General features: G+C 35.3%; 2 protein-coding genes across 3 annotated transcripts in view; one reads left to right on the top strand and one right to left on the bottom strand.

Moving 5' to 3' along the window:
- Positions 1-4,480, top strand: part of cep192 (centrosomal protein 192) — a 32,740-nt gene extending 28,260 nt beyond the window's left edge. Inside the window, exons 42-46 of the mRNA XM_073847031.1 lie at positions 9-128; positions 333-442; positions 549-678; positions 3,357-3,415; positions 3,831-4,480. Coding sequence (XP_073703132.1) covers positions 9-128; positions 333-442; positions 549-678; positions 3,357-3,415; positions 3,831-3,963 — 552 coding nt within the window. The 3' untranslated portion in view covers positions 3,964-4,480. The remainder of the gene's footprint in view (positions 1-8; positions 129-332; positions 443-548; positions 679-3,356; positions 3,416-3,830) is intronic.
- Positions 4,481-5,596: 1,116 nt separating this feature from the next.
- LOC141343397 (lipid scramblase CLPTM1L-like) lies at positions 5,597-22,718 on the bottom strand. Of its 2 annotated transcripts, XM_073847997.1 has the most exons (6): positions 22,645-22,718; positions 22,496-22,540; positions 18,156-18,271; positions 14,321-15,777; positions 12,151-12,267; positions 5,597-6,701 (listed from the first exon to the last, which is right to left on the bottom strand). In XM_073847997.1, the coding sequence occupies exons 4-6, from the start codon at positions 14,367-14,369 to the stop codon at positions 6,484-6,486; spliced, it is 384 nt and encodes a 127-aa protein (XP_073704098.1). In that variant the 5' UTR covers positions 14,370-15,777; positions 18,156-18,271; positions 22,496-22,540; positions 22,645-22,718; the 3' UTR covers positions 5,597-6,483. The 2 variants fall into 2 exon arrangements, with proteins under 2 accessions (XP_073704098.1, XP_073704100.1); XM_073847999.1 differs by lacking the exons at positions 5,597-6,701; positions 12,151-12,267 and having other exon boundaries at positions 14,975-15,777; positions 22,645-22,712.

The following is a 22,718-nucleotide window of genomic DNA, read 5'->3' as shown; positions in this document are numbered from 1 at the left end:
GTAAAAAGGTTCCAATTACTTTCCTTCCACGTGACCGGGGAGATTATGCCCAGTTTTGGGATTTGGAATGCCACCCAGCAGCCAAACCTCAACACAAGAGCCGTGTTCGCTTCCAGTTGTGTGGCACTGTAAGTCTAATGAATGCAGTGTTTAAATGCACAGTGTGTGTGTTTCATAGCCAGACTAAACTTATATAACTCCATATTAATTTGGCTGATAGCTAAAAGTGCCATTTCAGTCATAAATCACTCAAAGCGAGAAGGAAAAGGACACTATTGCGGAAGGAGGAAGGATGGTACTTTCCTGTTGATTGTATTAATTCATGTGTGCAGGGCATAAGAGCAGGAGAAGCATCCAGTGTTAAAGAAAATTTCTCATTAGTGAAAACCGAAGCCACTGTGAAGAACAGGAAGAGACTAGATTCTGCATGTTCAAAAACTGGGTAAGGGTTGTATGTCTATTTAAAAAATCTGACCTATAGTGGAAGATGTTTCTCCGTTCTAAAATATAATGTGGCATATTTTGCTGTCTATCTCTTATATATTTAGGTCTGCAACTGAGACACAAAAGAGGGGTGTGTATGCACCCCAAAGTCTGTACACATTTCCTGCCACACGAGTGGGTGCCACCAGCACTCTGAAGGTTAACTTCAGAAATAACTCCTCCAGCACGCATGAGGTAAGAACATAGGGCTGCACTAGTAACAACACAAAAGCCACAAAAAAAGTCAAGAACTAATCAATAATGACACTTTACAGTTAAAGTCCTGTTTCTACCTGAAAAAAACACATTAAAGCAATAGTTCACCCATAAATTAAAATGTGCTGAAATCTACTCACCCTCTTTATACTCACCCTAAAATGTAGATAAGTTTGTTTTTTAGAACAGAGTTTGAGAATATTAGCATGACATCACTTGAATGGGTGCAGTCAGAATGAGAGTCCAAACAGCTGACAAAAACATCACAATTCACACCACTACAGTCCACCAGTTAACTTTTTGTGAAAAGCTGTGTGTTTGTAGCAAGTTCATCATTAAGATGTGTCTACAGGGTTCGTAATAGTTGCTTACATTTTTTTTAATCTGAATTTTATTTATTTATTTTTTAATTTAAGGCTTGGAAAACCCATGAAAATAGCAATATTCCTGAAGAGGTACATGAAAAGTGCTTGTATTCTTATTGAAAGACAATGTATCTATAAATTAAGTGTTTAATTTTTTCAATAAGCACATAGCTTTTCGCGTGCAACTCAAAAAACATACTTTTTTTGTTTTTCTTATGCCATAAAGGTGCCAGAAATTGTAAACTGTATTAATTTTGGCATGATTGGATAATAACAATAATAGTTCTATACATGGAAATGACATACCGTGAGCATCAAACAACTTTGTTTCCTCCTTTTGTAAATCTTGTGTGTGCAAAAACCACTGAAAAAGAGGCCAATCCCAACATGACATCGACTGTGATAGTTGGGATCATTAATAGTTCCGCCCCAACATTTGCATTTACCACTCCATAGGTCAGTTAGACCTGCACAGCCAAATCTGTTTTCAGCAAGGCACAGAAAACAAATAACGCGAGCCACTAAAGGGACACGGTTAGCTGCTTGCTAGCAGTAGCCTGTTAGATTACAGTACATAAGATTTTACTTACCACTTAAACGTAGTAAGGAGAGATGACTGAGGACGCTGTCAAGTGACTTTCAGATCCTGAGCAATCTGGTTTTGTAAAATGTGTAATAAATACTTCCACTGCAGTATACACAGAGCATAAGCGATTGCAAATCTTGAAAGTAAAAAGTAATTGTGCGTTTAAAATCAGTTTCAATGCCCCGCATATTAATATTGGCTCCCTGATGCCCGAAATGTACAGTATAATTATCCAACAATATAACTGCGAGTGAAAGTATTGAAATATATATTTTCCTCCCAGTGTTCTTCCTGCTGTGTGAGCTACTGAAATGAGCCGCACTGTGAAACAGCCATTCAGAGCAGAGCTCCACATTATTATTCATGACCCTTCCAAATAAGGTAATAACAGACAATTTTATTGTAGGGACAAATTCTAGGGTTGTAAATGGACAACTTCAGAGCATGGATTGCGAATCATTTGATTCAGATCAGGACTTCGGTGCGGGTTCATGAATCAATTATAAAATTAGTTATAAAAACAAAAATACAGATCTCTTAAGAAAATTACCATGGTTTTACTATAGTAAAAGTAGTATACTTTGTAATACTTTAGTAGTAATACTTTGCATGTGCTTCTCTTTATTTTTGCCATTTGTTTTATTAGTATATTTTATCTAATCTTTTTTTTTTTTTTTACAATTTGAAAGAAGAAATTGTTTGATAAGTGCAAACTCTGAAGTCCTTAAATTAAAAAATTAGTGCTTGGAAAAATCCTTAAAGGAGTAGTTCACTTTCAGAACAAAAATTTACAGATAATATTCTCACTCCTTGTCATCCAAGATGTTCATGTCTTTCAGTCATAAAGAAATTGTTTTTTGAGGAAAACATTTCAGGATTTCTCTCCATATAATGGACTTCTATGGCGCCCCCGAGTTTGAACTTCAAAAATGCGGTTTAAATGCTGCTTCAAAGGGCGCTAAATGATCTCAGCCGAGGACGAAGGGTCTTATCTAGCAAAACGATGGGTTATTTTCTAAAAACATTTACATTTTATATACTTTTTAATCTCAAACGCTTTTGTTCTGAAAGTGAACTACTCCTTTAAATCCTGAATTTCATTTTACAGTGTCTGTACCCTGTTTCTAACTTCAAACAAGTCCTCAGTGTTATTAATTTCTCCAATAAATAGGTAATTTGATCTGATTAAGGAGAGAAATATACAGAGATCAAGCACTCTTTACATGGGAATAGGTCCAAAACAGATGTAAGCAACAAGGGATGAACTTTTTCACTGGAGCAAGCCTTATCAATTATGGACTGGTATTTTAAACATTAATTGATGGATTAGAGTTGTGTGGATTCTTGTGACGTCTCATAAGCTGTTTGAACTCATTCTGACGGCACCCATTCACTCCAGAGGATTCATTAGTGAGCAAGTGATGTAATGCTAAATTTCTCTGTCTATTCTGATGAAAAAACAAATGCATCTACACTTTGGATGGCCTCAGGGTCTTCAGGAAATCTTGATTTTTTTTTTTTTTTGTTTTTTTTTTGTTGAGCTATTCCTTTAAGAAGTCGCACAGCGATCATTTAAATACAAAATACATTCAAGTCTAACACATTCAGTCACTAAATGGTCATTGCATGTTGAAGTGTGCAGTGTTATTGCTGCTCCTAAATGTTTGGCATGAAACTTAATTGAAGGTTTTCTAATTGACTTGCAGCTAAAATTCATAAGTCCTAAAGAGCCTTTCCACATCAAGCATTCCAATTATTCTCTAAGGTGAGTTACATTCTCTCTTGCTTACTCTATCTCTAGTAATAGAAAGTCTGTTTGCACAAGCCAGTTTAAGAAAAAAATAGCAAGTAGAGAGATTTTTATTAAAACATTCCATGTCACTTCCTGCTGCCAATGCCTGATGTAAAGGCTCTGAATCAGAGCTCAACCACAGGTCAGCTTGTTTGTGTGTGGTTTGTAGCACTATATGCATGTATTTGTGTACTAAATATGTGTGGTGGTCTTATATAAATATTTTATTCATAGTTTCAGTTGGCTGGGGATTGTGAAACCATTCATTTTAAAACATGTTTTTGCTTAATGCCATTCACTTTTTTGCTCTGTAGCATTACAGGCTATTTTAATTGATCTTCTCTGCATATTTTATTACTTTTGATTCTTTTTCCATGTGCCTTCCTAGATCACAACACTACATCAACCTCCCCGTTCAGTTTGTGCCGGCCACTGCGGGCCAGTTTTCCGGCACGCTGCTCGTACAGACGGACACAGACGCTAAACTGGCCGTAGAGCTTATTGGAGAAGCCTTGCCATAAAGACTGACTCAACATAGCCGCTCACCGCCAGCAGAGGACACTGTAAGATGAAACTAATAATGAAGAGACATTGTAAACATACTTGAAGTTTTTCGTCTAAATGCTTTGCAAAAAATGTACAACTTTGTTTTCCACCACCCTTTGTTTTTGATCGTTGACAGCTGTCATCCTATAGTTACGGCCTCTTGGATAAGCACCATACAATATGGATATTATATATCCACCATTTTTGGTATTTTGCCACCGTTTTGTATCACTGATGTAAAGTCTGTCAGTTTTTCTAGGATTTGTTTCCTTTGGTGTAACTGTTAATATGAGCTCACCTGTTGATAGAAGTGTTATCACATAATGAAGCTGGACGAATATATTTTAAGAAAGATCTTCATCACCATTAGTTGAAAATTGCACATGCTTTATACAGCACAAAATCTTTTCTCTTTTTTTTTTTTTTTTTGGTGTGTGTGTCCTGTGTATTTATTTTAAATCAATTCTTGATAAATAAAAATTCTTAATTTAATTTTTTAGTCTTTGTCTTCCAGTGATGTTTATCCTACCTTTTACTATTTAATTCATGTCTGTTTTCATGGCATTTTTTTTTCCAAGACAATTTTTTCTAAGAAATGCGAGTTCATGTCTTGCAATTGTGACTTTTTTTCTTGTTTTTGTTTATTTTATTAGGCAATCAGCATTTTTAAAACATACCTATACACTCGCAGATCAGTTGTTGTTTTTTTTGTTTTGTTTTTTTTCTTCAGATTTGCGTGAAAAACAATTCTGAGTAATAAAGTCAGAATTACAAGATATAAACTCGCAATTCTGACTTTCTCAGAATTGCATGATATAAACTCGGAAATGTATTTTATCAGAATTGCGTGATATAAACTTGCAATTGCGAGCTGTAAAGTCAAGTTACAAGATATGAACTCACAAATCTGACTTTCTCAAAATTGCGTGATATAAACCTGCGATTTTGAGAAATAAAGTCTGAATTACGAGATATAAACTTTTTTTTTTAATCAAAAAAGTTGAAATTGTACATTTCTATTTCGCAATTCTGACTTTTTTTTCCTCAGAAATGTGATTTCATGTCTCGCAATTCTGACTTTTTTTTCCTCAGAAATGTGATTTCATGTCTCGCAATTCTGACTTTTTTTTCTTGTTTATTTTATTAGGCAATCAGTATTTTTAAAACATGCCTATAAACTCGCAGATCTGTTTTTTTTTTTTTTTTTTTTTTTTTTTTTTATAATTGCGTGATAAACAATTCAGAGAAATAAAGTCAGAATTATGAGATATAAACTCGCAATTCTGACTTTCTCAGAATTGTAAGATGTAAACTTGCAATTGCGAGTTGTAAAGTCAAGTTGCAAGATATGAACTCACAAATCTGACTTTTTCTCAGAATTGCACGATAAACTCACAAATCTTTTTTTTTTCTCAAAAGTTAAAATTGTACATTTCTATCTCGACGTTTTTTTCTCAGAAATGTATATTTAATGCGTCTCAATTCTCACAATTCTGACTATAACTCACAATTGTGAGTTTATATCACGCAATTCTGACTTCATTTCTCAGAGTTGCAAGATTACATCTCACAATTATGAGAAAAAAGTCAGAGTTGTGAGTTTATATCTTATTTTATTTATTGCTCTTTGTCTTCCAGTAATGATAGATCCTACCTTTTACCATTTAATTCATGTCCACTTTTATGCTGAAGGAAAATTCTTGTTTTCCTTTACTTTATTAGCAATCAACATTTTTAAAACATACCCTTTTGTATAATCCATTCATTTTTTGCATTCAAGACACGTTTCGAATTGAAACATTTGATTTGTTAAAACTGTGATTTTAATTTTCATTAAAAGTAAAAGAGGGTAAAACTTTAAAACACATTAAATATATCCATACGACTTTTGGTATACATCTAGTGCCTGAATTCATGTGCAACAGTTATGTTATCATTTGATTATATTCAATCAAGTTTACACAGGCCATCATTTAGTGCAATTCTTCCTTCAAACGTTTATATTAGTGCTGGGCAACGATTAATCGCATCCAAAATAAAAGTTTTTGTGTACATGATAAATAGACAGTGCACACACATATAAGTCTGTATATATAAATACACACATGCATGTATATATTTAAGAAAAATGTTTGATTTATAAATTACATTATATATATATATATATAATATAAATTATATGAATATTTAAATATTTTTTAAATATATACTGTATGTGTGTCTTACACCATACACACAAACAAAAACTTTTGCAATTAATTAAAAATTGCAATTAATCATTGTCCAGCACTAGTTTATATACAATTACTTAATATGATCAGATATCTGGAACACGTGATCCATTTAACAGACTGTACATCCTTCTTTTCAACCGAATGTTGACTTCTCTAACAGATAATGAAGCAAGGCAAGTTAGCTTAGTAGGATTTTCAATATGAAGACAGTTTTAGTCCGTGCTGGGATGTAGTCCATCCATACCCTGAGTGTTTAACATTTCAAGCGTGCTGTCTGAAGAGTAGGGTGATGAGGAGCAGCGGTAGGACCAGCAGCCATCTGTGCAGTGTGACACTAGCAGCTCCGCTGTAGTTGCACAGGTAACTGTTACAGCATGTCACCTGCACACCATTTCCGCTACTGTCCACAGAGGCAGTGGATGCAGCACTTGTGCAGACTTTCGAATTGGAGCACGTCTTCACGATGGCCGTAAATGTTCCTGAAAAGACAAAATTCAAAACTCATCTTATTGTCCATCTGCTCTACTGAGTGGTAAGCTCAAATATGCAAACATAAGCTGTCATTCTGTTTTATTAGGTAAACCTCTGTATTTTGCTTTCAAATGAATGCGAGTAAGATTCTGAGATTCTGTCTGTTTTATGTAGACACATGGAAATATACAGTCGTGGCCAAAAGTTTTGAGAATGACACAAATATTAGTTTGCTGCTAAACTGCTTTTAGATCTTTGTTTCAGTTGTTTCTGTGATGTACTGAAATATAATTACAAGCACTTCATTTCACACACTTCATTCAATTGTGCGAGTTTATATATTACATTATATTTACAATTCTGACTTTCTTCCTCAGAATTGTACATTTATATCTCGAGTTTACATCACAATTCTGAGAAAGAAGTCAAATTTGCGAGTTAATATCTCACAATTCTGACACTATAACACGCAACTGCAAATTATTATATTAGAATTATGAGATATACTTGCAATTCTGAGAACATAGTCTTGTTTTCCCTTCAAAATTGGACTTTATTATATCTCCCACATTTATATCTTTACAATTCTGAGAGAGAAAAAACGTAGAATTTAGGGCTGTTGCGGTTAAGGAATTTCCCTTGCGGTAATTTTGAGTGGCTCAGTAGCGCGGTATTACCGCCATATAATTGTGTGTAGGCTGTTACAATGTAAGGTCATATTCAGAAATCAATAAACCGAAACCAAATCGCGTTGATATATGAAGTGAAGTAAACAGTACTTACATAGAAACCTAGCCAGTAAGAAATGCAAATTTTGAAGAAAAATGTCAGACATACTTAGAGGCTTTGCATCTGAAATCTTCGTGTATATAACAGTTAGCGCGCACCCTCGAGTCTGACTGGACAAGAGACTTTCTGTCAGTATTGCGTGTTTTAGCCAATAATGACTGATTGCAGAACAGCAGAACCATACGTCACAGCAGTCACACGGCAGCAGCGCCACGGCAGCAGGCTCAGACGGTAGTGGGCGGAGTCTCCTGCTGCAGCCCAATCAGGTCCCACAAAATATCCGTCCTAAATAGTATTCGAAAATAGAATCGGTATGTCCTAAAAAGTATTCCAAAGATTTCCGGACGGTCTACTACAATTTACCTTTAGAATTCGAAGTACGGATTAATGCGCACTCTAACGGCTATTATATTGCCCACAACACATTTTTGTGTAAAATTTGATTAGAACTACAAATACGCATAAAAAGTGTAAAAAACTACAAACATGGCGTATATGCGCGACCAACGGATGGGTAGAAAAATGGGGTTTAAGTTATAAATAATCAGTGTGTAACCTTATAAAAAAATATTTATTTAATGTTATTCGCGTTATATTTCATGTGCAGCAACATAATGAACTTTTATAATGGCAGAAACAAATGATGAGAGTCTGCTGGCCAAAGAGCCCTTCATGTTTCACTTTGAATTTAAGGATGATATGGACATTTCCTTAATGAGTGTGTGAACAAATCATGCCTCTGGATTAATTGCATGTTTAAAGAGTTTTGATTTATTTTAGGTTTAAACTAATTTAGTTAGGCGAGTAATGTGTGGTTATTATTGTTGTTAAATGTGTGCCTTCTGTGCTATATGTTTTGTTTGATTTTGTAATATTTTTTGGAAAATCCAGTTTATGATGGGTATAGTGTATAGTACATGGTATTATGTACAATGAAAAATTGGTTAATACTGAAATGATTAGGTAAAAAATATAGTTTAACTAAATAAAAACATTCTATTGCTCAAGTTTTGTTTTGTTTTTTGTTTGAGCTTTGTACTCAGTTTATACTGTTTAAAAATATAAGTTGATCATTATTTTCACCCACTTTCGATCTCAGATGGAGACTCCGCCCACTACCGTCTGAGCCTGCTGCCGTGGCGCTGCTGCCGTGTGACTGCTGTGACGTATGGTTCTGCTGTTCTGCAATCGGCCCTATCTCGTTTTAGGCGAGCTGTCAGTCAGTGCAGTTTCATTGTTACGCCACAAGAGGGAGGCAAGAGACTATCTTTGAGTAAGTCTTTAATCCGTTCATTCAACTACACGTTCAAAAACGCTTATTTATTCAAAGAGAGACGTAATGAAACACGATGTTAAAATCATTTTAACTTTAATCGCCACTTTTAAAGGCTCAGCTGACCAGCAGAGCACCGATGTTAAGACAGAGATTTCACTTTCCTTGGACATGACAAGCTAGTTTCACATACATTCCTGACTCGATCTGAAAGACAGACGCAGGTAATGGAACATGCTCAGTCGATCTCTCTCTCTCATTCGCTGTCTGTTTAGGCTTGTTAAGTGCATATCTACTGAGCCTCATAATAAACACATTGTTATCATTACTAACTTATTACTAATTTAATATTCAGAGCACAGGCATTAAGTGAGAAGGGCAAATCCTTAGGAAAAAAGAAAACAGGCAAATATCGCGGTTGCTGCGGTTGTTGCATTCCTCTGCGGTTATGCACGTCAATAGCGCGGTATTGCGATATTGCGGTTATCGCGACAGCCCTAGTAGAATTGTGTAAAAAGGTCAGAATTGCAAGTTTTTAAACTGTTTGAACTACAAACCAGTGTGTTAATAATTAAGATAATACATTAAAATAATACGATAAGCTGTTTTATCTAAAAATAGTTGGATGCAGATGAGACCCTAAGCCAGTACCATGAAATTTACAAATGTCTCTGTACCCCCTCTTGCGAGAAAAAGGTGGATATCAATATGAACGATAAAGTAGGATAGCTCAACAACAAAAAAAGCACATACAAAAACTTTTCTTTAGATTCTCTCTCACTCTCTATGTATATACTAATAATCCTAATTGGTCTGAATTTGTGTCTGAAAGAGTGAGTGGCAGAACTACACTTATAAAACCCATCATTCCAGTCCTGATCAAATCAACTAAATAGCACTTATCACTGCTGACAATCAAGCTGAACTTTAACTAAACCTGGAATATGCCCTCAGAATATTAAAGAGATAGTTCACCTAAAAATTTGTCCCAAACCTGTATGATATTCGAAAGATATTTTGAACAATGTTGGTAACCAAACACTTGCCAGTAGCCACTGACTTTCTCAGTATGAAAATGATATGGTAACCCACCACATTTCTTCAGAATAACTTCTTTGTGCTCAACAGAAGAAAGAAACTCCTACAGATTTGGAATAATTTAAGGGTGAGTAATTGATAACAGAATTCATTTAATATTTTGAAGGCATATTCCAGGTTCAATAACTGCTAAGGTCAATCGTCAGCATTTTGTTACATAATGTCGATCACTACAAAAAAGTAATGGTAAGGTAAAATATGTAGTAACACAAAAACGACAGACCTTTGTGCAGTATTGTGAGGCAGCACAAAAATTACTAACAGGCTTATGTTAAAAATTTGGCAACATAATTTGTGGCTGATGATAAACATCAATGTTCTGATATGATCTGTATGTCCATATGTTGTTGGTTTCTGACGACGTTGAGTAGGCTATTAGTCGAGACCGAAACTAAAGTCAGCAGATATCTGATTATTATTAAAAATATTCATTTTAGTGATAACTTTCATTGTTGAATGCTACATCCAAACTAGTTAAAGGTGCTCAGGACAGTTGGACATATCAGAGGAAAAAAAATATATAAATACTGTTTAGTTTCTCGCAAGAACCAATCGTTTCGTGTCTTAGGACATCAATGTATCGTCACGAGCCGCAGGGTGTAATTTGGATTTGTCTGTGCATGTTTTTTTGTTTTTTTTACTTTCAAAGGTTTGGTGCCCATCCACTGCCATTATATGACTAACAGACTGCAACGGTTTGAGTTAAAAAAAAAAATCTTCGTTTGTGTTCTACTGAAGAAACAAAGTCACCTACATCTTGGATGCCCTGGGGTAAGCAGATAAACGTCAAATTTTCATTTTTGGGTGAACTATCCCTTTAACTTCAATGCAGCGTTGCCAAGTCCACAGTTTTCCTGCAGAACTGGACTACTTTAACACTGCTGCCGCAGATTTAAGCGACCCCAAATAATGTGATATTTATCCCCTTAAATGCACATTTTACCAAGGGAACCCTGCCAAAAAACATGTATTTCACCCCCTCAAACGCACCCACCCACCGAAACAGCAAATAGCAATTGGGTGGGTTTAGTTGTGAAAACCTGGCAACCCTGCTTCAAACAGACCTTTATAACAGAACTCTTTAAAGGGGACATTGGATGCAAAACTAACTTTTACATGATGTTTGAACATTATTGTGTGTTGGCAGTTTGTGTACACAACCACCCTACAATGATAAAAATCCACCCAGGGGTATTTTTTAAAATCAGGTCATTCTCAGCTTCTTGTCGGTGTGACGAAACACAGTTGATTGACATGAGCGTCTTACCTTAGACCCGCCCTCACCGAGCTGAAACAGTTTGAATACGATTGCCATTGTGTGACTCAGGTGCAGAGAAAGACTCTAATTATGCGATTGAGAGGTTCTGTTGTTGAATATAATAATGAACATAGCAGTAGTCATTTACTCCTGACATCTGAGCCGCTTAAGAGACAGAGGACAACGTTACTTTTGCTTTTGAAAGGAAAGCGCCGATCCCGATCTACATATGCATCTATGTTCGTGTGAATCATTCGTGATGCAGCTTCACCCACAGCAGAAATTAGTATAAAGGGTTTTTATGCATCTTTGCAAATGGCCTTCCTTAATAATGTGCTTAATAACGCAGCTAAAGTAAACATTACACTCGTAAAACCACAGCAGAGGGGGGCGGGGCGAGCAAAGCTCATTTGCATTTAAAGGGCCCATTCAATAAAATGAGCTGATATTTTGCAGAGCTGATTTTGACAAGGTAAAAGGGTGTTTTTTTTTACACTGCTATTGAGAATTTTTAACCAAAGTATATTAGAGACTTTTCATTAAGACCCTGAAGAATCATATGAACTTGTGGAAAACGGGCATCCGATGACCCCTTTAAAAAGGATTTTAACACACACTGAAATTAACAACTGGAGCCATATTCTGTTTTTAAGACTTCTGATCAGTAGCTAATACTCTAAAGCAGAGGTTCTCAACTCTGGCCCTCGAGGTCCACTTTCCTGCAGAGTTTATCTCCAACCTTGATCAAACTCACCTGCCTGTAACTTTCTAGTAATGATGAAGAGCTTGGTTAGCTTGTTCAGGTGTGTTTGATTAGGGTTGGAGCTAAACTCTGCAGGGAAATGGACCTCGAGGGCCAGAGTTGAGAACTCCTGCTCTAAAGAAAGACACTTAGTAGGATGATCAGCTGATGTTCAGAATTACACCAGGTGGCTTTTGTTGTTCTGTCCATTCCCATAACAAACTCACTTCCTCAATGTATACATAGATTTCCTCATATTGGTGCTATTCTGCTTAAATGTCAAAGGTTTTTCCTCACCTAGTGTGCCTACAGTGGTCATGCAGGTGTCCAGAGGAGCCTGACAGTCCTGAACGTTTTTGTTACATTCTTGATTTGATGTTACAGAGCCACACACGTAACACTTCAGCGCATTTACTGCAAAAGAGAAAGAAATAGTCTGGTTTATTAAGAAATATGTGAATCTTTGTAGCCAGGTAAAACAATACATTTTAAGGGTCAAAATGATCTATTTGTGTTTTATGCAAAAAAATCATTAGGATATTAAGTAAAGACCATGTTCCATGAATATATTTTGTATATTTCCTACCATAAATATAGTACAAAGTAATTTTTGATTAGTAATATGCATTGCTAAGAACTTCATTTGGACAACTTTAAAAGCAATTTTCTCAATATTAAGATTTTTTTTCAGCCAAATATAGTCCTATTCTCACAAATCATACATTACGCTTTCAGATGATGTATAAATCTCAATTTAAAACAAAATTGACCCTTATGACTGGTTTTGTGGTCCAGGGTCACAAATGTGAATTGATGTCATTTACATTGAATGTAATAATATTTGTAAAGCAGGTCATTCAAAATGATTGAAATTCACAATAGAGAACACTGTATTCTAAAATTTCACCATACTTGAAACAGTTAGTGCTGAAAAACAACATTGTTTACACAACACACATTACAAGTTGGTTAAATATTAACAGTCACTTACAAAGTCAAGGAAACGGTTAGATATATAGTTCAGCAGCGATGCACTGAATTGATCAGAAGTGAAAGTGAACTCATTTGTGGAGTTAGAAAGACATCTATTTTAAATAAGTGCCGTTGTTTTGAACTTTCTATTTATCAAAGAATCCTAAAAATAATATGCATCGCAATTTCCACAAAAATATTAATATTAAATTATTACAATGATTTGTAAAGGATCATTTGACACTGAAGACTGGAGTAATCATGCTGAAAATTAATATTTTTTATCACAAGAATAAATAAACTTAAAAACATATATATTAAAGCAGTTGTTTTAAACTGTAATTACATTTCACAATACTGTTTTTTAATTCCCAAACTTGTATAAAAACGTACAATTGAAATAACATACTTAATGTACAAAATTGACAGTAAAAATCCAGTAAAATTTGGGACCAAAAATTATTCAGACACTTTGACCTGACCATGTTTTGCTTAAGTGTCTTTTCTTTAGTGGCTAATGCGGCCTTTTTACACCACAGACTGAACTAAACTGTAACATTTTACAAAAACATAGTTTGCTTAGTTTTGAAAATTTTATAAATCCATCTCTTATTAAAATGTTTTTTAAATGTTTAAATAATCTTGCGCCAAAAGTTATATGCACATTAATATCAAAACAGAGTAGTAAGGGGATCACTACAAGAGGTGCAACTACACAGAACTGTATAGCACCACAGAGAAAAACTAAATTTGCACAATCTACATTTTCAGTTCAAGGTACATTGTTATGGAACAGCTTGCCAGCTGAACTGAAAATGCGAACTGAAAAAGTGGTTCAAACAAAAGCAGATATGTGAACACTGATGGTTGTACAGAGTCTCGGTTGTTTATTCCATTTTATTTGATTTGGTTTTGTATTATATGTATATTTTATCAGAGCTAAGCCTAACCAGGGACTGGGGCTGCAAATTAGCCTTTGGCTAGAAGCCTATATGTAGAGCATCGGCTGCATGAAATTGTAGCAATGTTATACTGCATTGTCCCTGTTAAACGAATAAAATAAAATAAATTAAGCATTGCTCGGTATTTGTTCAACAAAGTATTGATAGTGTAAATACTGTCATACTCACAGATGAATTTTTGGTTGATTGTAATCCATTACATGCCTTTCTATCAAGATGAATTAGTTCTGACAGAGTTTAACTCAGAGTTCTGTCATATTACCATTTTCTAAACTTTAGCAAATAAACTGTGAAGTCTGAATAAATGTTGGTTTAACTGTAAATATGTGCGTATATACACTACCAGTCAACAGTTTAGACACACTTCCCCGTATGTCCAGACTTTCAACTGGTAGTGTATCTCAACCAAATCTTACCATTGCTCAGAAATAGAAATGGAATTTTTCTATCAACCGAAAAATTTGAACCATGCTGTTTCGAACTAGATTAACATGGAAACATGTAAACAATTCAAAATGAATCAGAAGCCATACCTGAGTGTACAGTTAGAAGCAAAAAGAGCAGACTAGAAAGAGTTGCCATGCTGCTGAAGCGTAGGCTGACTGCATGTGTGGGAAGAGTTCACTGGGTGTTTACAGACTGAAACTCACTGTCTTCTCAAAGATCCACCCAGCAGACATTCTTTCACTGCTTCTGTGAAAAGACAAGTAAAAGAAAGCACACACACCAGCACAGCTGGCATTCTCTCATACTTGTCACAACGCCTATCACATTCTAACATGACGACAGTTAGATGTGAATTTGAACAAACACAAAGCAGTTTGTATGCAGCTATGTTGCGGATGATATCACACCCTTCTCGTGTGTTTTACAACTGAGACATACTGTAAGAAAATCTTGACTGATTCATTGTCGCTCCATTTCAACTAATTCAAAATCATAACTATGGCTTGTATTGCTAGGTGAAAATATTCTCTAACTTGAGTCTGTATAATGGTTTTTATCTGTTTTCATCATCATAGTCACTGTTAAGCTATTCACATTCCTGTCCAGTGGGACAGGTTCGACTGCTTCCACTAATGAGTGAAACTGTCAAAACAAAGATATAATCACCTCCTGTTTTGTGGTTTGAGGTTTTTTCAGGTTTTGTTTAATGGCAACAAGGCAAACAAGCCAGAAGACAATAATTCTATAGTCAAACTTTAATTAAAACATATTTTAGAGTACAAGTGAAACCTAGATATAGTCAAACAGACACTTCTGTCACTGAAAACTGCACTTTCATAATAAACAAGTCCAAATAATACTCTTAAAACATTCTGAATAAGTACTGTACTGGAGCTTGCTATTTCAGCAAATTAATATCTGTAACTTTAAACTCATTTCCTGTTGTAACCACAGCAGAGGTTGCTGTTCAAATGCAAAACCAAGGTAAATGCAAAGCAGCTTCAAAATCTGTGGAAAGTTCTGTTCTTTTCAAAACAACTAGTGGGTGTTATTTTGAATGTTGGAAAACGGTAGTGCAGACGCGGTAATCACAGGTATCGCCATTGCCGTCATTCGTTCAAAGGTTATAAAAGCACAAGTGGGTGTGGCTGTAATTTCCTTCAGAGCTTACATCATTTTTTTTAATTATCGGTTGGATCGGCCTGAGTAAATATTACACACAGATTTAGTCTAAAGCAGGTGTGTGCTGCTATTCTCTTCAGGTCTGGCTTGTTCAAGTAGAAATGAGTGTACATGTAGCTCTGTCGGATTTCGTATCAGCAGGCAGCAGGAGGCAGGCTCATTACAAGGATACACAGAGAACTTTCAGCAACTGTAATGCCCTTCTTCAGTTTTAGTAGCGTTTCTCCTGTATTGCATGCATGGAGAGCGCAAGCTGTCGGAGGACGCTGTAGATGGTCAGTCTTCATGTGGCTTTCCTTTGGGTTTCTTCCTGTGTGACGCGCCGTAATCACGTGACCTGGACTTGCTCGTCGGGTAAATCCTGAAGACAGAGAATAGATCGTTATTGTACTTTCAATAAAGAATGGGAAGCTACTTTGTTTATTTGTGTATATATTGTATACATCTATATAGTGTGTGTGTGTGTGTGTGTGTGTGTGTGTGTGTGTGTGTGTGTGTGTTCTAGTATATGGGCCATTTACATAATTGGTGCAAACTGCTGTTTCACAACCAAAAAACACATATACAAACATTTAAATTGTGGATGTTTCCTAAGATTCTTTTATTATCTATTGAAACCCACAATATTAAAAATATCAGTAAGCTTAATATACAGTTGAGGTCAAAAGTTTGCATCCCCCTTTCAGAATCTGCAAAATGTTAATTATTTTTACCAAAATTAGAGTGATCATACAAAATGCATGCTATTGTTTATTTAGTACTGACTTGAATAAGATATTTCACATAAAAGATGTTTAGATATAGTCCACAAGAGAAAATAATAGTTACATTTATAAAAATGACTCTGTTCAAAAATTTACATTCCCATGTGTGTGTGTGTTTTTTTTTTTTTTTTTTAGTTAGATACAGTTAAACTGCCTTCTGTTCTTTAGAAAAATCCTTCAGGTCCCTCAAATTTTTGGGGTGAAAACTTTTTGAATTTGAAGATCAGGGTAAATGTAACTTATTTTGTCTTCTGGGAAACATGTAATTATCTTCTGTAGCCTCTCACGAGCCATACAAAATTAAAAAGATGATATTTGGGTGAGAAAAGAAAGATTTACACATCTCCATTCTTTTCAAAAGTTTTCACCACTTCTGGAGCATCAGTGAGCTTTGAACCTTCTGTAATAGTTGCATATGAGTCCCTCAGTTGTCCTCAGTATGAATAGATGGATCTCAAAATCATACAGTCATTGTTGGAAAGGGTTCAAATACACAAAAATGGTGGAAAACCAAAGAATTTGTGGGACCTGAAGGACTTTTCTGAAGAACAGCAGGCAGTTTAACTGTTCAGACCATACAAGGGACTCATGAACAACTATCATTCAGGTAAGAACACAGTATTGAGAATCAAGGGGATGTAAACTTTTGAACAGAGTAATTTTTGATGAATTCAGCTATTGTTTTCTCTTGTGGACTATATGTAAACATCTTTTATGTGAAATATCTTATTCAGGTCAGTACTAAATAAACAATAACATGTATTTTGTATGATCCCTCTATATAAAATCATAATTTAGTGGGTACTTGCAATTGTGAGGTGGCTGTCCCGAACTCAAACTCCTAAATTTCAATTTATGGAAATTATATTGAAATCATTTTTGCATTTTATCCCATTGTCGTTTTTAAAAATATCTTTTTGATTTTGTAAAAAAGTGAAGTTCAAAAATACTGAAATTATGAAACTTTTATGCAGAAATAATGTGTCCTGCATTTTCATGTCACTATACCGAAACAGTGTATGTTTTAGTCCATTGGCTGAGACTGATTTTAACTACATCCCTACATTTATGATCAGGAAATATTTATGTGTCACTCTCTCTCATTGCTACAGTACATGGTGAGTAGATAGACCCATCATTTTGAGGTAAATGTGTTCAAAAGTATGAATAATCTGTGGGTAACTTTAACTGCCGAACACCATGTTCTATAATTAAACACGTTTTTGAGAGATATTCCATAACATGTAGTTTTTATATGTGTACAACTGTTTAGAATGTGCTATAGCTAACCATGTGCTGATTAGCATATTTGAGCTAGGTTTAAAAGTATCTAAAATTGTCACTACTGAGGCAGTCACTATCGAAAAATTTGGTGAAGTTTCGGTAGTGGCATCTTTGTTTTTTTAGGTGTTATCCTATAAATTTGCCACTATTGTAACAGTCACAACCTAAATATGTCATCATTGTTTTGGTAGTGAGAATAGTTACATGGGATGTTTTGTCAAAAATAAAGTATATATCCAATAAGATGTTATGATAGTGTTTAGTTCAATGTATATTCAAACTAATGAATGAGTTTTTAATCAGTATGATCAACTTTTTGCCTTTTACAAAGAAAAATTTGGGTTCAAAATACAGCAAATCAAATTGTTTAAAATAGAAAAAAATATATTTACAAGGAAGATGTAAGCAAAATCTTAATAGGTCAATATAACCCTTCTTATTACATTATATGTGTCATATTATAACTGTGTTTCGGTAGTGACAAATCTGGGGACCAATTCTGCAGTATGGTCCTTATTCGGTTTATGAGGACACTTCCTGTGTACTCGTAAACCAAATGGCTTAAAACATACTAAACAGTGTTGTTGTTGTTTTTAACTTTAGAGTAATAAGTTAAAGAATACAGTTTGCACAGTATAAAAAACAATGAAACTCCTTCATCCAATGCCACATGCATGTATGTTTTCCCTACCTGCGCTGATAAAGGTAAATGAGAAAGACCACATCATCTCTGAAGCATGCCAACTGATGGGGTCCAGGGGTGGTTATTATTCCACTGAACACATCGCTGATGAACGTGTTCAAGCCCTGAAAAGCAAAAAGACAGCATAGTGACTCTGCTCTGATAAAACATTTTGTACATCTATTTTGGAAAGGGTATCTTTGTATAGAAATTGTTTGACTTATAAGAGGTCATTGAACTATAAAAAACGTTTTAGAACGCAAACCTTTCTCATAAGTCTAAAAATAGTGTATACTAAAGCCGATCTGCCTAAACAACAGTTTATGGAATGTGCAACTTTATGAAGTAACAGTACGGCTAAACACCGCCTCCACAGAAGAAGATCAGCTTGAGTCTATATCACTGCCTGTTTAGCCCCACTTCATTTTATTGTGGATTCATTTCCAAACAAAGCACAATTTGACACAGGATTTTTAGAAAAAGAAAAATTTAAACTAAAAGACGATCTTGTGCCAAATATATTGGATCTGATAGTAATGTCGCATCACACAAGTATGAGTAACTGTTTTTATTATGTGGTCACTATTGCTTTGTCTGTTATTACAGATCATGTGATACGAGTATTTATAAGTTTGAACCTAGATCACATCAGCGTCCATCTGTGAAGGATGTAGGCTGTCAAACATACACAACTATTAGCCAATCATAGCAGTTGGTGTTTACTTTTGAGTCTACAATCTGCCACGCCTATTCAAACAGAGTGTTCTGGTCAGGGGGGTCAAAACAGAACCGAAAATAGCCTATTACTTCTAAATTATGATGTTTTCTGATATAAAAAAAAATCTTAATAACATTGTCACTGGACCTCAGAGAACAGTACAAAGTAGGGATGCACCGAATGTTTGGCAACAAAATCATTCAGCCGCATTAGCGAAAAGGCCGAATAAATTATACTGAACAATGACGTGACGCTATCAAATAGAGGTGCACACTAATGCAGCAAACATGCTGGCAGTGTGAAAGCATTTAAAACTGTCAGAGAAAGGCACAAAAATCATTGCAAGCACCGACAGTGAGAGACTGTTTTGTATTGCATCGCATGTCTTCGATAAGAAGACAAAGAGGTGGTAGTTGCTGGTTAATGTATGATGACTGAAATTGTAAAATGGCCTTAAACCATTAGTAAATAAACTACAGAATGTTATGTTGTCTAATACACACACTAATTGTATAATTGTATGTATTCTGACAGCTCTGCACAAGCTTGTTAGCCAGGTTTCAAAGTCCAAAGCGCAAGGAAAATGTGCGCTAAAACAGTGTAATGACAATCATTCTTAAATCTGCTGCTGTCAGCTAAGAGTAGTACTGAGATCTGCCTTTGGAAAATAAAAGTCAACATTCATAAATGTTAGCATTGTAATTTTACTGTAGTTCTGTAAAACTAAATCAAAAAGTAAGACAAAAATAATGATAAATATAGCTGCAAGCAGCAATTACGGGGCCAAGCACTCAAAGGGGATAATGAGGAGCTAAGGATGGCAGGAACAGCAGACCAACTGCAACAATAAATCAAAAGAAGCCATTTTAGGATGATTTTAATCAAAACGACAGAAAAATGATGTAGAACGCCTACTGATATGATTTAATGGCTTATTAGGTTTGACCAACAGGTGGCGCTGTTATCAAATCGATGTGGTGTGTTTAGTGTGAGGTGACAAACGTACACACAAAGTTTGGTGTCATTATGTCAAAGTTTTCCAAAGATACAGCCTTAGAGTCATTTTCACATCAAGCCTAAAATTTATAGAGGCGCTGTGCGAAAACGGTTTCATCTATCAACATGCAATCCATAACTTTTTGTCAGCACAGTCTGAAGATGATCTGACTCTATTTTGGTGAAAATCGGACGAACGGTCTAGGACTAGTTCGAAAAAGTAGGTTTTCAACATAGATCAAAATGGCGGACAGGAAGTTTGGCCAACTGTGGCATAATTGGTATCTCTGTTGTCGGCATGACCCAAGGAATATTTTGAGACCAGTTTCATTATGATAGGTTCATATTATCTACAGTTATTAGCATTTTTGATCATTTTAAAATCAATGGTTAATGAATGGTTCATTACTCTTGACCAATAGGTGGCGCTGCTACCAAATTGATGTGGTGTAATCACTGTGAGGTGGTAATGCCACATACCAAATTTGGTGCAAATATCTCAAAGCTTTGCAGAGATACAGCTTCCGATGCGCTTTGGCATCTTTCCAGCAAATTCGTTGATGCGTTAAATGAAAACAGTTTTGAATATCGACACAAAATCCATAACTTTTTGTCAGCACGGTCTGAAGATGATCCGAGTCAAATTTGGTCAAATCAGACGAACGGTCTAGGAGGAGTTCGAAAAAGTAGGTTTTCCACATTCATTAAAATGGCGAACAGGAAGTTAGGCCAATTTTGGCATAATTGGTATCAATGTTCTCGGCCTGACCCAAGGAATATTTTGAGATCACTTTTATTACAATAAGCCATTTTTTACAGAAGTTATTAGCATTTTTCGAAATTTCGTTACAACTTTTGACCACAAGGTGGTGCTGGCCCCAAAATTTTTATGTACATTCAGGGCATGGTGCCGAACATTTTTGTAATTATTGTCGAAACGATACGTTAATCCGTTCTCAAGATACAGCATTTTAAAGCTAAATTCAAAATGGCCGACACCCAAAATGGCTGACATGGGAAAATTGGATATGGTTCGACTCGGCATGCTCCTCCGAATCTAACGGGACGAGTTTTGAGATTTTTGGCCAAATCACTAAGAAGTTATAAGCAAAAATAGGCAACCTTCATATCTCCTGACCACTAGGTGGCACTGTGACGAAACACTGCAGGTAGCCTCAGGTCATGCTTGTTATAACACACACCAAGTTTGGTCTCAATATTCCAAAGCGTTGCAGAGATATGGCCTCACTTCCATTTTTGAACGCTTTTCGTAGAATTAATTAGCGCGTTATTCGATAACGGTTTGTCCAATCAACTTGAATTCCATAACTTTTTGCCTGCATGGTCTGAAGATGATCTGAGCCAATTTTGGTGAAAATCAGACAAACCGTCTAGGACGAGTTCGAAAAAGTAGGTTTCACAAACAATAAATTATTGAAAAAAAACTAAACCTTAGAAAATTGGAATTTTGATTTTATGGCTTACGGTTCAAAAGTTATCAGCAAAAAGAAAGTGAAAGTTTGGACAAGTGGTGGCGTAAAATATTTTAAATTGTTGTTTTCTAGTTGATTTTTATTTTTTTAAAAGCAAGACAAACCTGTAAAAAGCACATTTTGGCTATTTAATTTATGCAATGGTGAAAAAATTGGCAAAATACACCGTGTTCGGTAATCAGTGTTTAATTTTGTTTGGTTTCGGCTAAGTATTTTCATTTCAGGGCATCCCTAGTACAAAGAACTAAAAAAGGCAGTTTATGAACCCTTTAAGTCTTCCTATTAAGCACAAACAACTAAAAAAAAGAAAGATTGGCATTCCCCCCTGAGATCCACTTATAATGTTTTTTTTTGTCCCCTAAAGTTATCATTTAGTTAATGGACAATAAAGTAAATTATCAGTTTTTTTTTTGGAAAATAACCAATCGTTTTGCTAGATAAGGCCCTTCTTACTCGTCTGGAATCGGATTTATAGAGCCCTTTGAAGCTGTATTTAAACTGCATTCAACTCGCGGGCACCATAGAAGTCCACCATATGAAGAGAAATCCTGAAATGTTTTCCTCTAAAAACATAATTTCTTTACGACTGACGAAAGAAAGACATGAACAACTTGGATGATTACCTGAAAAGTTTCGTTCTGGAAGTGAACAACTTTAAGATCCTTCTGAAGGACATGCAGAGCTCTAGGTGCTACCAAAGCCTGAGAACCAGTCTGATGACCATTCACGCATTTTAAATTCAGTTCTTTTTAATAATAATCTTAATAATCCTCCTCATTATCTTGCTGTTACTGTGTAACAGTTTCTGAACACTATAGTTGTCACTGATGTCAATGTGGGTGCTAATGTTTTAATGTATTCATCTAGATCAAGTTTTAATAGCTTAGGGGCCTTTCACAGCATTTTTGTGAGAGGCAAGGCAGTGGAATGGAAAAAAAATGTGTCATGCAATAAAAAAAAACATCAAAAACATCTGTCAAGCTCATGTTTACATCGAGAAAAAATGCAAAAGCAGCACAGTGGAATGCAAAAATGTGTTTTATGTAAAAGGCCACTTAGTTGTGAGTTCCTGAAAGTTTCAGTATATGATTTTATAAAATTAACTCGTTTCAGAAGGTTAACTGCATTTAACTGCAATGTACCTTGTACATAAAGATGGACCACTGCAGATGAGCCACTGATTTTAACTGTGGAGAAAAACAAGACACACTTAAGGAACATTTAGAGTAAGCAGTACAGAAAAAAGACAACTGTAGTTAAACTGTATTTGATGACTGGCCTATAAACAAACCTTATAGTTGATGAACAACTGGGGAACCATTGACAGAAATCCAAAAGCATAAACACCTTGATGTTTAAAAAGAA

Source organism: Garra rufa, chromosome 9 (assembly GCF_049309525.1).
Source record: "Garra rufa chromosome 9, GarRuf1.0, whole genome shotgun sequence".
NCBI lineage: Eukaryota > Metazoa > Chordata > Actinopteri > Cypriniformes > Cyprinidae > Garra > Garra rufa.
This window is presented reverse-complemented; position numbering and strand designations above follow the sequence as displayed.

Bases quoted from the DNA above. Each gene is read 5' to 3' on its own strand.
- LOC141343397 (XM_073847997.1), bottom strand. From the start codon at position 14,369: ATGGCAACTCTTTCTAGTCTGCTCTTTTTGCTTCTAACTGTACACTCA. The intron at 12,268-14,320 runs GTATGGCTTCTG...TCTCTTTTGCAG, and splicing joins GCTTCTAACTGTACACTCAG to TAAATGCGCTGAAGTGTTAC. The intron at 6,702-12,150 runs GTGAGGAAAAAC...TTGTCTTTTCAG, and splicing joins GACCACTGTAGGCACACTAG to GAACATTTACGGCCATCGTG.